The sequence below is a fragment of the Choloepus didactylus genome, chromosome 13, assembly GCF_015220235.1.
Source record: "Choloepus didactylus isolate mChoDid1 chromosome 13, mChoDid1.pri, whole genome shotgun sequence".
NCBI lineage: Eukaryota > Metazoa > Chordata > Mammalia > Pilosa > Megalonychidae > Choloepus > Choloepus didactylus.
Genome location: NC_051319.1, coordinates 87,210,878 through 87,226,485, shown reverse-complemented (window position 1 = coordinate 87,226,485; position 15,608 = coordinate 87,210,878). Strand labels below are relative to the sequence as shown.

Sequence of the window (15,608 nt, the reverse complement as noted above, 5' to 3'; positions counted from 1 at the left end):
TGGAATCCTGTTTTAAAAGGTTTAAGAGAAGTGCTGTAGAAAACATGTTCTGAGGTCAAATACATCAAGAAAATGCAGCATAACACATTCCCTCCAGTAGATTCATGGTGGACACGGTAAAGGCTCAGAAGTCCTGCAGTCAAGAATCTGTTGTACTTTTTTCCCCTTATTCCCCACCCCTGTCCTGCACTAGTTTGAGAAAAGCTGATTTAGAAGTCTTAAATCTTTTGTAAATGTTGACACTGATCCACCACTTTCAGTATCACAAACTGTGAGAGCTGTTTTCTTGTCACATTCAGGGTTTTGCTCTCATGTTATACACAGAGTAGGTCCTCCAAAATATCTGTTGACTTGATGAATTTTCCCACCCTCTCTTGAGTTGTGACCAAAAGGCATGCATTTACAAAGCTAGGCTTCCTTGAGGAGTCTGGTGAGCAACACTGGTGAGCTAATTGGGGTCCCGTTACTCCTCAGCTGCATCAGCTTGATGCTCTACAAATAACTTGCAACTGATATCAAAAGTCAGGGCACAAGCTCTGAAACTCCATTGCTGTCATCAATGTAGACAATCAGAGAGTGCAAGAATGTGCTGGGCAGAGGGTCATGGAAGGAAATGACACAAGTTCAGCCCTGAGAGCTTTACAACGAGGTAATCTTAATTTTATGCTTCTGGAAGAATAAGTCTATCAGCCTAATGCACTATGCCAGTGCTTCCAAACATTAATGTGTATCAGAACTACCTGCAGGGCTTGTTAAAACACAGATTGCTGGGCCCTTTCTCCAGAGGTGCTGATCCAGGTCTGGGGTGGGGCCTGAGAATTTATTTCTAACAAGTTCCCAAGTGATGCAAATGATGCTGGTCCCAAGACCATACTCTGAGAACCACTGCACTGAGGTAAGACTCTGCTCTGGAAGATAAGAGTAACAGAGACCAAATGAGGCCCAGAGAAGATCCTGCATAGCTTTCCAGATTCTTAATGGAGAGAAGGGATTAAAAATAAGATCCTATGGCTGTTTCCAATTAGGAACACATTCCTAGCTAAGTAAGCATCTGTTTTTCAGATTGACTAAAAAAGGTTAAAAAAGCAATGCTTTAACTCAAATGTGATTTTAATTTACCTAGGTTGCCTATGCACTTTGATCCACAATTTAGGATATGAATGTACAAATAAGATCCTCAAAATTATATATGTAGGGACAGAAACAATGCCAAATCCAATCCTAAGTGAGAGAAATGACATTTTAGAGTTCCTTCAAATTCCTTCACAGGAGGAATAGTGCTGAAAGCCATGCAAAATCTTAAGCCTAGTTCCCTCCTTGAAGGTTCTACCCCAAACTTGCAATTTAAAATGCCTGCCACCTACTTACACATATAAAATAGAGTGTCACAAGGCATTTAAGGGCAGCTAAATTCAGAATGAAATTAATTTGTATCTTTAATTAAACTCCAAGATTTTAAATGTCTACTGTATGTCATGACAAACTTTGAGAACTGGTTTAGATCATTTAACAAGATTAATAAATTTACAGAAACAAAATACAGGCCTTCATATGCGTTTAACTTGTAAAGGGAAAAAGAAAGAAAAAGCATGTGAGGGTAACATTTTTCCAATTGCGATGTCCACTATGCTAGAAAAAAAGAGATGTAGATACCCTTCCCTGCCTCCTCCCAAACCTCTTCTGCTGACAGGCTGTAGAGATCCAAGCACCAATGTCAGCCCTGGTGCTTGGGAAAGAAATCCTGCTGGGTCATGAAGTGTGAAGGCTGCCTAAAGCAATTTTTATATTAAAAAAAGAACCGCTAATAACCAAACACATTTATCCATTAAAAATTGGATGGGTCACCAGGCAAGGATCTCCACCCTCAACCAAGTGAAGCCAAGCTGGGATCCTGATTGGCGAGCAAGATCTTGGCTGGGGAATGGGAAAAGCTGACATGAAGCCTCTCAGGAAAACAAGAATATGGGTCACATCAATAACAATCTCTGAAAACATCAAGGGAACGTGGCCTGGTGACTTAAGGGAGGCAGCCCCAGGAGTCTGAGGTTTCAATGGAGGGTATCAGGCATGCCCAAGAAACAAGAGTAGGCTGGAGTCACCATAGGTGTTGCAAGGAGGAACCTGAAAAGGCAAATGATTCCTTTTGAAAATGATTATGCTTTCAAGTGAAAATCTTATTTTATAAAGTGGGCTATGTCACCAGGTTTTCAGACAAAACAGTTCTACTTGGGGTTGGGTCAGAAGCAGAACCCTCAATCTTACGGGAAAGATGCCCCTCCACAGAACCCTGATCCAACCACAGGGGAAAATGTCATCTTTCCAATCCCTGCGTTCCAAAGAATGACGAATAAAGATAAATCTAGTAACATCATAGCTATCTGTTCGGGTGTAACTCCTTTGGCATAAAGTAACATTCGCTTGGTAAAATTACTTTAAAAAAAAAATGCCTTTATTACTTTTAACTAATGCATATTATTCACTTTGTGATTCATTCCGTCCCGGTAGCTGTGCACACAGTTACGCACACAACTCATCAGAAACAGGCCTGCCCACGCCAGCAGGTCTTGGTGGATGGTGGGGCAGCATCTGCCTCTGCAGAAGTTCCTCTTCCTCACTGAAAATTCAGACTGCCCTGACTGACAGCTCCAGTCTCGGGGTCAAGGTAGGGAGCTGGTGGGGGAGGAGAATAATGCAGCCTCAGGCAACCCTATGCATAGGAAAAATATATATTGGGACTGAGGAAACACAGAGAGAAAAGATAATAATTACCATTCATAGTGCTAAACATGTAAATGAGACAACAAAGGATGATCTTAATCTTCACAACCCTTTGAGGAACAATCAATTACCCCATTTTATAGATGAGAAAACTGAGGTAGAGTTTTATAAAGTAACTTGCCTTCTTCCCCTCCAAATCCCTGTCTCCTTTACCTTGAGTTGGTTTTCTCTATAGAACTTTTCAACATCTGATATATTTCAAACTGATTTATCTCCTGTCTCCACTAGACTATAAAATCCTTGAGAGCAGACTGTTTCTTTTTTTTCACCAGTATACCTTCAGTTCTCAGAACAATGCCCAACACACAGTAGGCGTTCAATTGATATGCTGAACGAATGATGTTGACTGAATAAGGAGACCGTAAGTAAAATTTTAGGGATCTTTCAAGGCAAGTTTTCCCCAAATTTCACCACAGAACAGCTGAATTCAGCTCAGAAGGTGCCCAAAGTGCTTCAAACAGAGAAGCAACTCTGCCTGGAATTAGGTCTTGTTTATCCTTTGAATTCCAGAGACTGTTCTCTGGCAGCTCACTGGCCACTAAGATGGGAGAGGACAGTTGATTCTGGCAGAATTTGAAGGTATTTGGCATGCACACATTTTCTAGGTCACCAGAAATAACTTGGAAAAGCCTGTGTGTGTGTGTGTGTGTGTGTGTGTGTGTGTGTGTGTGTGTGTGTGTGTGTGTGTGTGTATTAAGAGGAAAGGATGGGGAAAATTAGTTTTATTTATGGGGCTACTGAGAAGCTAGTTATGTTTTCAGGGGTGGGAACTACTTAGGCACAGAGAACTCCAAGTTTGGGTTTCTCCATTGTTGTTATCATCCCTTGCACCCCTAGCCTTCTTTCTCTGGTTTCTTAACAACTTCTCCCATCCCCAGTAGTCAAAAGAAAGCATTTATCTGGTAGTTTTTAATTTGGGGGAATTATTGCTGTAACTTATGTCCCTGGTGGGATGTTCCCTGGCTTCTGTCTTAGCACTTATTTACTTTCTCCTTAAAAATCATCTTCCAGAGAGTAGTTGGCATGATGTCAATTCTGTTGATCATGGTGGAAGGAGACACTGGCTTTTTTTTTTTTTTTTCCTGAAGCCCTTTGTAAACACTCAGTGAACAACCTTCATTCTTAGAGGTAGGTCAGCCCCATTTCTCCCATTAGAGAGAGTGTGGTGGTAGTGGTGATAGTATACTTGTTTATGGCAAAGGACTGGCACTAGCCAGTCTATGTTGGTGCCTGGATCAAAACTTAAGGTTTTGTGCTTTCCACTCCAAAGTTTGGGCCATCTTTCTCCTTGGCTCAGCTATTAGCTCTGGATTTGGTTTCGTTTCTTAATTTCCTAAAATTTCATTTTCTTTCAAAGGAGATTCTGAAAATTGAGAGGTTAAGTCTCTATGTTGCACTACTTCACAGCTGAGAACCTTCCATACCTTTCTACCTCACCCAGGCAGTTCAGCCCCATCCCAATGCAGTTGTCCATGTCTCAGGAGTCACAAACTCATAGGCCTTGTATCAGTTAATATTGCTGTATAATAAACCACCCCAAACTCGATGGCTTAAAATGAGCACAGCAGATTATTTATCATAAATCTGGGTTGATGGGGCAGTTTTTCAGCTGGTCTTGCCACCCATGTGGATTCAGCTGATTGGTCCACCAGGGGCTGGGCTTGGCTGGGACAGCTGAGCCTCTTTCTCCAGGGTCTTTCATCTTCAAGGAGACCAGACTGGGCTTCTTTACCTGGCAGCTGGGTTCCAAGAGGACAAGAAAGGAAGCTGCAAGGTCTTGAGGTCTGGGCCTGGAAGACACATGATGTCACTTCCACCACATTCTATTGGCCAAAGCAAGTCAGAAGGCCAAGGCCAGCCCAGATTCAAGGGCTACACCTCTTCATTGGAGGAGCTGATGCTAATCTACCACAGACCCACAGGCAGGTGATACAAAAGAATGAAGCAGGTCAGTGTGAGATGATAGGGACTGGAGAGCATCACCTGTTATCAAGCAACATGGGTTTAGTGAAGCTAAATTGTCTCACTTTTCAAGGGAAACTGAAATTTGGATTTTTATGTGAAGTCTCCTGATTTTTAAATGTTGGTTGCATTTTTTTTGAGATGGTAATGGTCAGGGGAGGGACTGAAACTCCTCCTTGCCCCCTAATACATGTCTGTAGGCTATATTTAGCCATTCGGGATCATCACTGCCTCCCTCATCCTTCTAACCTGAAATGTTCTTCTATCTATCTATCTATCTATCTATATCTTACCTAATGCCCACCTTTCCCAATATTCTAACCTGATGCAATAGACATTCAGTTAATAATTGTTGAACTCTAAACGCACTTATGAACTATAAATTCCATTTAGTCCTGCCATGTACCACTGTCTTTCCTCTTTAGTCATTCAATAAACTCTTGGAGAGAACAAAGTTTATTTTTGGTTTTATTTTTTTTCTGGTTTTCCCCCACCCAGGTAGCTTAGTACAAGTCTGGACACGAAATAGGTCAGTAACACTTGCTGACAATTTCTGACTAACTAGACTTTGGCACTAGCTTACCAACTGTCCTCCTATCTTTAGGAGAGATGGCTACCTCAGAATGTGTAGCTGAGGACTTGCCAAAGATTTAAATTCAGTCGTCTTGCCCTGGCACTGGTAGAATGGCAGCATCTCTAATTTTGATACTTGATTTTGCACATTAAGTCCATGTAAACAAGGGTAACATGATCTCCTTGAAGAATTTAGAAAGACTTACAAATGATACAGAAAAATCTACTATCTGAGGTACCAAAAAGTATGATGATCAAAAACAGTGTTCTTTTCTCATTGTGATTTCTGCATGATCACAGTGATTGCTCCAGCCATTATGAAAATAATATAAAGGAGAAAAGATGGTTTGCCAGTGACAGGTTAACCTCATGCATAACTGATAGTCAAGCACATGGTGACCCCCCCACCCTATGCCTTTGTCTTTTGTTTTCATCTGCATCATTAGATGTTCTCATTCAAGCATCTCTGCACACTTCAAACTGAACAATGATAGGAGGCAACGAAAGGGTCCAGAACTGAAGTTGGGGCCCAGATGGTCTCGGTTGGTTGTGACTGAACCCCGTCACCATGGAACAAGTTCTCAGAATTACTTTACTCAGGGAAATTACTCTGGCATCTGTTTGCCAGTGTGGCCTAACTCCTGTCCATGGTCCAGTCAGGCAAACCACAGGCAGAAGCATCTGGGGAGGCATGAACCCCAGGAACATTTCACTGTCTTGGGTTTGAGAAATGATCTGTGAACCTGCTGCACAGCTTACAGAGGCTTTGCCACGACCTTCCTGCAAGGTCGTGGCAAACTCAAGGCTCAGTACTGGCAGAGGTACTGCTGCCACATAAGAACAGCCTTCCTTGACCTCAAGACTAGCAAGGATCAAGTTGGACATTCACTCAGTTTGGAAGGACGGCAGTCTTGTTGGAAATATACTCACACTCCTACCTCCTCCAAAGGCAAACAACTGGAATTACTCCTGGCATCACCTTCCCTCCCCCAGGAAAGCCCTCAAAATCTGTGCCAGGCAGGAAACAGGGCCCCGGACAGTGTGAAGTATGAAGAGAAATTCCCAGTGTTTGATGAAAAATCACATCTAGGCACCCAAAATTAAAATCCCAACCCCCTTCTTCTTTCAGGACCTGTGTCAAAAGACATATCCCCCTTTTCCACCGAGCTGCTCAAGCTTTGTACACACTGTACTCAGGGATGACTCAGGGGCTCACAGCTACCAGCTGCTGAAAACAAAGGTTAGAGACCACTAATTAGTACTGGCTAGCTAAAATCAGGGGGTGATAAACAACCTGTGCTAGAAATTCAACCTTGCTCACACTGAGCAACAAGTAATTTTATTAAGTGGCCAGGCACAGAGGTTTAAACAAAACTGGAGAAAAAGAAAGAAAAAAGAAAATAAGACCTCCTTAAAGTCTAGGAAAGCAGGTATAAATAGGCATACCTGAGAGAGTCACACAGCACTTCAGCAAGGTTCCATAGGCAAGTCCTCCTATGGAGAACCAGACTCACTGCCCATAAGCTGAACAAGTTAAATTATTGTCAGCTCTTGAGCTACTGGTCCACCTTATGGTTAACAAACACATTATCTATCAAATAAAGGAAAATTAAATCAACTTTCTGAAGGATGAGGTAGGATTTAAAGCTGCAAACAACTAAAATGAGACCTGATTTTTTCAGTCTAAGATTTCACCCTATATTGTGGTTGCATTTTGATTATACATACCTCTTAAATCCATTTTAGGGTCATTTTTTTTTTTTCTCCCAAGCATGAAAATTCCTTAGTCTCTCCTGAGGCAAAAATTACCACACTCATTTTACTGATCTGTAAATATCTTAAGGAGATGAATGGCAGGGTGCTATCATGCAACCATGGCCAGAGAGGGTCAGGAAAGGGTTGCTGACACATGATGCCTCACCCTTACCCTGGGGTCTCACCAAGTGAAACGGTTGCCCTGAAAGCAATCTGTGGCTGAACCACAAACCATTTTAGCTAGAGAAAGGACAAGTCAACTCTTTTTCCTGTGTCTTATACAACTGTAGCCTGAGAGTTCAGCTGTTCTGGTCATGGCCTCACATTTTTCTGCAATGGTTCTAGCTGACAAGATTTATGGAGTGGTCTGAAGAAACATGCTAAGCAGTGTGGGGTGAACTACAAGGGAAGACTTTTTAGCTCTAGCAGAGTAGATCTACTTTCTGTAGAGGGTTGGCAAAAAAGCCTCAAAACCAGTCATCCCAGCGCCGGGTGCTCAATACCCAAGAATGAAGCGTCAAGGGTTTTTTTCTTTAGTAGTCTCTGGGAGGAAACCACAATCATGCTAAGGTTTGAGATGGTAAAGACACAAAGGGCTACTGGGGGCTATTCTTTCTGGAAGTGGACATCCCTGAGCATTTCCAAATTAGGGAGAAGGGAAACTGAAACACCAGGAATGAGTGAAACAGACTTGGCTACCAACCTATTGAGTTACTTCAGTCCCTGGATGTTTATAAGACTAAAAGAAAAATTGCATTTCATGCGCAGCAGCCAGCACAGTCAATAGCCATCAACAATACCATCTCAGCAGGATGGTAAATCAAAGATCACCAAGGCCAAGAAGCAGTATGTTAGGAAAATGATTTCCCTCAAAAGTGAGATGATGATGCTCAAAAACCCACAACCAACTAGCCAAGCTCCAAGTTTAGGGAGAAGGTTTCAATCATGTTCAGTGGACAACAGCTCAAATCCAGGAAGGGCCAAAGAGCAAGTTCTGGGCAGAATGACTGACCAAGGGCCCAGTGTGGTGGACAACTGGGCATCATACTTACAGTGAGTTGGGCCGGGTGGGTTTGAGCACATCCAGGTCTGGGTCACTGGAATTCATGTTGGGCTGTAGACTGCTACTGGAATTAAGGATGCTATTTGCATTTGACGAGACAACAGATTCTAGACTGGAATTGATGATGCTGTTCCTTTGATCCTCTGTGGAAAAAAAATGCCACAAGCCCCACATTAGTATTACTCCATAGAGCTAGTTGGTTCCGACACACACGAAAATTTACAAGCAATGAGATTGGATTGAAACTGCTGGTCCCAACAGAGCTAGGAAAAGGACAGAGGAAGGGATAAGAATTAGAGTGGGAGAGGAAGATTCAAAGGGGAATATGTGACTTTTGAAACTTTACAAGGAAAAACCCTTCCTCAATTTGACAGACCATACCTCCCCTTTAATACAAGCTAGACTTTTCCCTATGGATGGCTCTACCACTGCCCCATAAATAGTGTGTCCTTTGACCAGCAGACAGTCAAGAAACAGTGAGTGCAGCATCTGGGGACCCAGGTATTCAACCAGATCCCCTCAGCTCCTATGACCCTCACCTTTTATTTTAAAACTCCTGCCTCCAATATTGCCCTGTTGCCCAGGCCATGATCCACCTCCAATTCTATAGCACTGTACTATATCTACTATTTGGTCATTAACTTCGTTATGACCCAGCCAGTCCAAATTCCTGATCCCTTAACAGACACTCTTTTCTGTGTTGCCTTTAAGTCTTTGTACTCATTATTTAACTTGCTGTAGTTAGTTCTTTGATAAACAGATCTGTAATTGGCTGCAGAGTAGTCTGTATATAAAAAAATTAGATCCCTGGTTCAAACAAGTCATTTTAATGCTTGGAGAATATTACCAAGCCAGGAAGGAGAAAACCTGAGTTCTCTTCAAGACTCGACCCCTGACTGGCTGTGTGGCCTCCAGTGATTTTCACCCAATCTCTGATTCTTGGTTAACTTATCCATAAAATGGGGAGACTGAGAACTATCTTGCACAGCTTGCAGAACTGTCATGAGGATCATGTAGGATCATGTGTAGGAATGTGTTCTGTAAACACCAGGGTGCCGCTCAAAGACAAGAACTTTCTATTTCTTCCCATCTTTAAAAACTTGGAACCATGCTTTGAAAAAACACTTTTTTTTAAAAGATGATTTAGTTCAGTGGCATAGGCACCACTGCTGCACCAAACTATTATAAGCTCACAATATCCTTGTCATTTCACATGCATCACAGATATATCATATTGAAATTGACTGTCGTTTTAGGTAACAATTCACTTATCACAAAATATCAAATCTAGGTTCACACAGGGTATTTGGTTAATCCTCACTGGACATTTCCGAAAGGAATCAGAAGTATATTATATTTCTAAGAGGACAGACTGTGCTCACTGACATGGTAGTTTAGAGGTTGACATTAGAACTCAGGTCTCCTTAGGCAAAAAAGGGATAACATCATGATAAAAATACTCTTCCCTTGTATTAGTCATGTATGCAAAAATAAATTGTTTATGAAATGATGTTACATAATCTTTACATTAAATACACACACACACACATACACACACACACACACCAATACCCCTTAATATCTTGACATTTTCTTAATGCCCTGGATAAAGCCCCATGGAAGAGTTAAAAACTCATGAGGCTATTACGAGATTCCCGAACTCTAAGTAGACTTTGAAAAAGAAGATTATTACGTTGATTCCTGAGATTTAAAACTATTCATATTTCAAGAGCTTATGTTTTAAACAGAATCAACAACAAAGAAAGAGAAACCAAAAGAGTTAAGATGTGAAGGGCTAATGGGGCCTGTAAATGGAAACTTGCTACTCAGAAGAAAGACAACTCTAAAATTACATAATTAGGGGATCATAGCGAGAATGGAATGCCATTTATCAGTATTAATTAGTATAAGTCAAGTTTTCCTTTACACAAAATAGTCAAGATTCCTGAAAAACTCCTACAAGCCTAAGATCATTAAATAAAGAAGGAGAGTAAAGATGACATTCCTTTGAGGTTCAATTGGAGATACTTTCGGCTTCATAGGAAGAAGAGATGAAGTTTCTTTAATTTTAGTTTGAGAAGTCCAAAGTGCCAAGTTTGCATGACGTAATTCTATGATTTTTTATGAATTAGAAAAGTAAACTATAGCTTGTTTCTCTTGTATGTATACTTATGCATGAGATAGTGATGATTCCACAAACTAAGAAAACCACTTTTTTCCTAAAATGTTATCAGAACATTTTTTCTGCCTGACTATGAATTAGAAAATGGGAGTATGTAAATTTATGAAACCTTCCTCAATTTTCATTCATTCAACGAACATTTATTGAGTCTACTGAGTACCAAACATGGTCCCCAGACGGTTACCACAACCCTGAACTGATTCCCTTGGTATTTTACTCAGACATATGCTACAGCGTTTATCAACATGCACATATTTATTTGCTTATATGTCTGCCTTCCTCAGTAGTCTATGAGCAATTTAAGTTAAGACATTTGAGAGGGAAAACTTTGAAATCACAACTTAAAAAACATTATATAATGCTTTACAAAATACCTTATCAGAATCCTGATGCACATAAAAAGATCTGATTCTAAAAATTGGATTTAGGTAGAAGTTTTTATGAACATTATCTACTATTACAGAATTACGGAGTCAGTCTCTCCATGAGATAACAAGAAAAGCTGCTGCATATGGAACCTGATATTTGTCTGAAATAAATCTACTAGAGAAAGAGGATATGGGTTGGAAATAAGGACTTGATCCTCTCTGGACTAGAAAAATCAATAGAATAAAACAGGCGGCTACACCCAAATTGAGCTTGAGGATTTCTAGTTTTATCTTTTTTTATTTCATTTACTGGAGGGCATCAGAATTCTTTGTTAAAGAAATAAATTATTTTTGAGATTCTATTTTGATATATACCTAGGTATCTAGGACCTTCCACATATAGCATAACTTGTAACCAAAAAAAAAAAAAAGCCCCAAACAATACAACAACAACAAAAGCAAAAGATCAGGGAAAGGAGTTCTTTGCCTAAGAAAACACAAATCACTTATAAGATTTCATACTTTTGCAACCAAGATAGCCAAATTCACATCCTAAGAGGCAGACTCTTTACTGGTATCCCTCAATGGGACACATGATAAGGAAATCCATAAACCTGGCAAACATGGCACTCTCTTACTATCAGACTACTACAGTTTTATTTGACACGAGACTTCAGATAATGAGACTGAGAACTTCTAAGCAGAAGATCTAAGCTGCTGCTGAAATGCTTGATAATCCTTTCAGAGAATGTGTAGGGGAGTAAGGATTATTCTAGTGAAGGGGTGGAGAGTCAAACCAACAGCAAATCAGATTGGCTAGGGGTTATGGCAAACCATCCTTAGACAGATTCTAAAACATTTGGAATGAATTAAGAAATAAAAAGAAAACGACTCAGTAATATCACTCAAAATAGTGGGCAAATGAGTACTTGCTCCTGACAAAAAGAGCATGAGAACAGGCAGCATAGACGATTTTTTTTTTTTTTTTAATAAAAACTAACTAAATCACTCAAATAACAGAGCTGGACTTCTTTGAGCCACTGATGATTAAATCCATCTCTGGTATCCTCAACTGAAGGCCTAAGAAGGACTAATGGAAGTTAGGTTGCTGAAGAAAAAATATTACAGGCTAGTAGACTTAAAAAGAAAGTAACAATTAGATATGAGTCAAATCAACAAGATCCTAGAAAGCCATTAAATTACAAAGAACGAAAGAATGCCCACAACTCAGGACTATTTCTACACTCTTTGAATTCAGTGAGAGTGTCTGTCTTCCTCAAATACATTTGTCAACAAGAATCTCTCTTCATACTAGTCACAGAAAACAAGAGCCCAGAAATAAGGAAATGTTAAAAATAAACTAGCTACCCAAACAACTGTAAACATGTATTGGAAATGCATTGGGTGCTTTCATGAACACATGTTCTATGAGGAGTGACAGACTGGCTGTGGGCTTGGTCCTTAAGGCTGCAGACCACTCCGGGGCAGGCATATGTCAGTACCCTGTCTGACCACACAGACTACATCAAGCATGGCGTCAGCGTTAGCTCACACATTCACGTGCCTAGTGCATGCACCATACACAATAAAGCTCCATGAACATTATAAGTTGAACAGTAAATATAAGAGAACAATAAGCAAATCAACATTTTATTCTGCTGTAAATGAAATGAGGTATTCTTGCATGACTGGATTTTTCAGGTGCTTCAAACAGGGATCACTAATGTCCTTGAAACCAAAGTACTTGTCACAGTGGGCAGAGTCTTTGTTTTTTGTACAAATCAGGAGTGGAAAAACATGAGTATGCAACCAAATCACTGCAACTAAAAAAAGAAAGCCACAGAATAATTTTGGTGATATTGTACTTGTTCTGGGGGTTGCCATGGAAATCTGGGAGCTAAGCTACTTCACTTTCCATATTTACCTAGTGACTCGGGCTCACTCTAATGGCAACCCCATCGCATAGGAGAGACAGCATCTCTGTTTATCGTAGAACCCAGAGTAGAGGCCAAGGAAGCACACGCAGAGCCAAGCCAAATTCACATGTCTTGGCAGGCCTGCACACGTCTGAGCCACTGAATACACAGAGCTGGAGTGTAAACATGAAACAAAGATCTTCAACGTCCCATTGGGGGAGGTTTCCCACCATGCATGGAAATCTGTCAGAATACAGGCTATTAACATTCATCTTTCCCTAATGTCTGAACTAGATGTCAAAAGACTATGGAAGAGAACCTTTCTTTAATAGCACCTCAGAATATCTCACAGAGCCAAAAGGAGAGAATGCTCTCTATATACACTATTAAACATGAAGAAAACTGAGTTACCAGACAGACAGAAGTTTTGCGCAGACACAGGTCTTGACAAAAAAGTAGGAAGGCTAAAGCAAAATACCCAGAGGCTTTGCTGTGCTGTGGTGGGGAGACAGGTATACTTTCTTCTCCTTGTTAAAGTTTTGCAATGAGGTCTGTAATGTATCATCTTGAAAAGATGGGATGATAATAGCATGGCAGCTTAATAAATTTTGCAATAAAAAATGATGAGTGCACAGCAATTTCTGAGTTTACCATCTCTGGGAAACACCCAAGTACATGGGAAGCTTGGAATCAGATCTTTGGAAGCAAATATTTTTCTCCCCTAGCTTTGTTGTTCCTGATGACAGTGGAAAGCCAAACCACACTAAAATCGGAGGTGGTCTGACTTCATGCTGACCCAGTCTCAGGCCCTAGGATAAAAATAATCTTAAAAAGCAGTTTGGGCAATGTATTTACACAATGACGGACTAACTAAGTTGATAAGTGAAAAATTTGGTCCATCGGTTGTTTTGATCGCAGTACATCCATAACATTAAAATTTTGGCTGGTTTTCTTCAGTAAAGCAATCACTGATTTTGGTCGTGGGTAGACTGACTGACTTATTCACTTCCCCTGGCACTCATAATAATCCTGTTTTTTTTTTTGCAAAGGGAAAGAATGCAAATAAAACTGGATTTCACGGAAAAATGGGGAAGTTTTTGTGGCTGGCCTAGGAGTGAACTGATGCCCAGGAATGAGACACGGCTGCACAGAGGAAAAGCTGGACCCTGAAACAATACCATTTCAAAAACCACAAGGTAAGAATGAGTCTCTGGTTAGTGGTGGAATAGGGAGTTGAATGACTAGAGTTAAAGAAATACTCCACTACTCACCACATAGCCTTGTTTTCTATCTGAGAATGTACATTTGAGTAGACATACTCTTCCTTTAACCTATGATTCCTCCATACATGACGGGGTCCACATACCAACTGCTGATTTGATTGCTTGTTAGAAAGAAGAAAACTATGTATTAAATTATTCTATTCCATGACTCTTTCCAAAATGGCTTTGAGATATTAAATAAAATATACAATTAGGGAGACTTTTTAAAAACTTAAAAATAAGTCAATACAAAGTAAATATGCATTCTTACCAATTTATGAAGTACAGAAAAACATATGCATTTGCACACAAATAAAATATTTGATCCACCTTCCAGCAGTATGTTTTGGTGCATATTCTTCCAGTCATTTTCCTATGTACAGAAACATGTATACTTTTTTCTTTTAACAAAATGAGATTACATCACACCTAATGTTCAGTTGCCTGTTTTGTTCACTTTAGTGAGAATGCCATAGATATGGGCCTTATATATGTTTTTTTTCATTTCATGCTCTTGAACATTTTTCCTGTCATTAGCTTTCTACAGCATCATTTTTTTAATGGCCACAAGTGGACAGGTACATCTAGGTGAAAGGTACTATGCAGTTTTCAGTCGCATGTGGTAACCATGCATAATTAAGCCAAGGGCCACATTACACCTTCTGTAGCCCACGAGACAACAGGAATCCATGTGGATAAACATGTTGTTTGCCAAAGCAAACAGGTATGCCTAGAGTGCCCAGGATCTGCAGAGGGAACCTGAGAAAAGGCACATGCTACAGCTTTGACTGCTTGGAGAAATGCATTACGTAAGCCTTTGAATGGTATGAATTCCCAGTTATTTTCCAACAAGGAAGACACACGTGAGAAGTACATAAGCTGAATTCTCAACCTCTCACTCGGCCTGTCTGGGAGAGAGTCCAGGATGAATTAACTGAACTAAAAGAATTAATCAGAGCTATAATCCCAACATGATCCATGTAAAACAAAGCCCAAGAATCCGTTTCCACCCCTACTTTCACCGACACTGTGTAACTTATTCCAGGCTGCTGATGTACTTGCACTCAAGCATCAAGGAGACTCTCACTGGGGCCAAGTGACTGCAATACCCTCACGTATGGGCCTTTCCTTTGGAAACTGCCATCTCCAGAATATTTTCTTTGTCGATTGTAAGGTAAAACTGTGGCCTGATGATAAACATTGTAATCATAGCCAACATTTATTAGGTGCTTACTATGTTCTAGGCCCAGTGTCAAGCACTTGATATGAATTGGCTCATTTAATCATGGTAATTACCCTCCAAGGAAGGTATTATTAGTGATCGACTTTACAGATGAGAAAATGAAGGCAGAGCAAAGTAACTCACTTCTGATCTCAAAGCTGGTAGGTGACAAGGATGGCATTTAAACATCATGGTCCGTCTGCAGAGCCCACACTTTCAATCTCCATGCCAAGCTGGCCAGACCCTGACAGCAAATCAAAGAGATCCTTTGGTAATGACAAAAGCCAAGAGACCCTGACTGTCCTCACCTTGCTAAGCTAGTGCCTCAATTTAGACAGTATTGGCATCATGATTCAGAATGTCCCAGGGTGGAGACCAGGCATCTGTATTTTAAACAAGCTCCTTAGATGATTCCAACATACACCTGAGTCTAAGAACTACTGTTCCAAGAAGTGCATTTCAGCATCTTCACATCACTTCGAAAAATTTGGGACAAAACACAGAATCAATGACCCTTGCAACCATTT

The 15,608-nt window shown here is 40.5% G+C and overlaps 1 protein-coding gene across 8 annotated transcripts in view; it reads right to left on the bottom strand.

Annotated features, from left to right (window-relative positions):
- ARHGAP26 (Rho GTPase activating protein 26) overlaps positions 1-15,608 on the bottom strand; it is a 456,250-nt gene that overhangs the window by 77,593 nt on the left and 363,049 nt on the right. For 7 of the 8 annotated variants that reach the window (XR_005211383.1, XM_037801456.1, XM_037801453.1 and 4 more), the window contains exon 20: positions 8,121-8,274. Coding sequence is in view for 7 of the 8 variants with exons in the window: in XM_037801456.1 (XP_037657384.1) it covers positions 8,121-8,274 (154 nt within the window). In the remaining variant the exon portion in view is untranslated. Of the gene's footprint in view, positions 1-8,120; positions 8,275-15,225; positions 15,326-15,608 lie in introns of those variants that run through there. The other variant, XM_037801458.1, reaches the window with a different exon arrangement.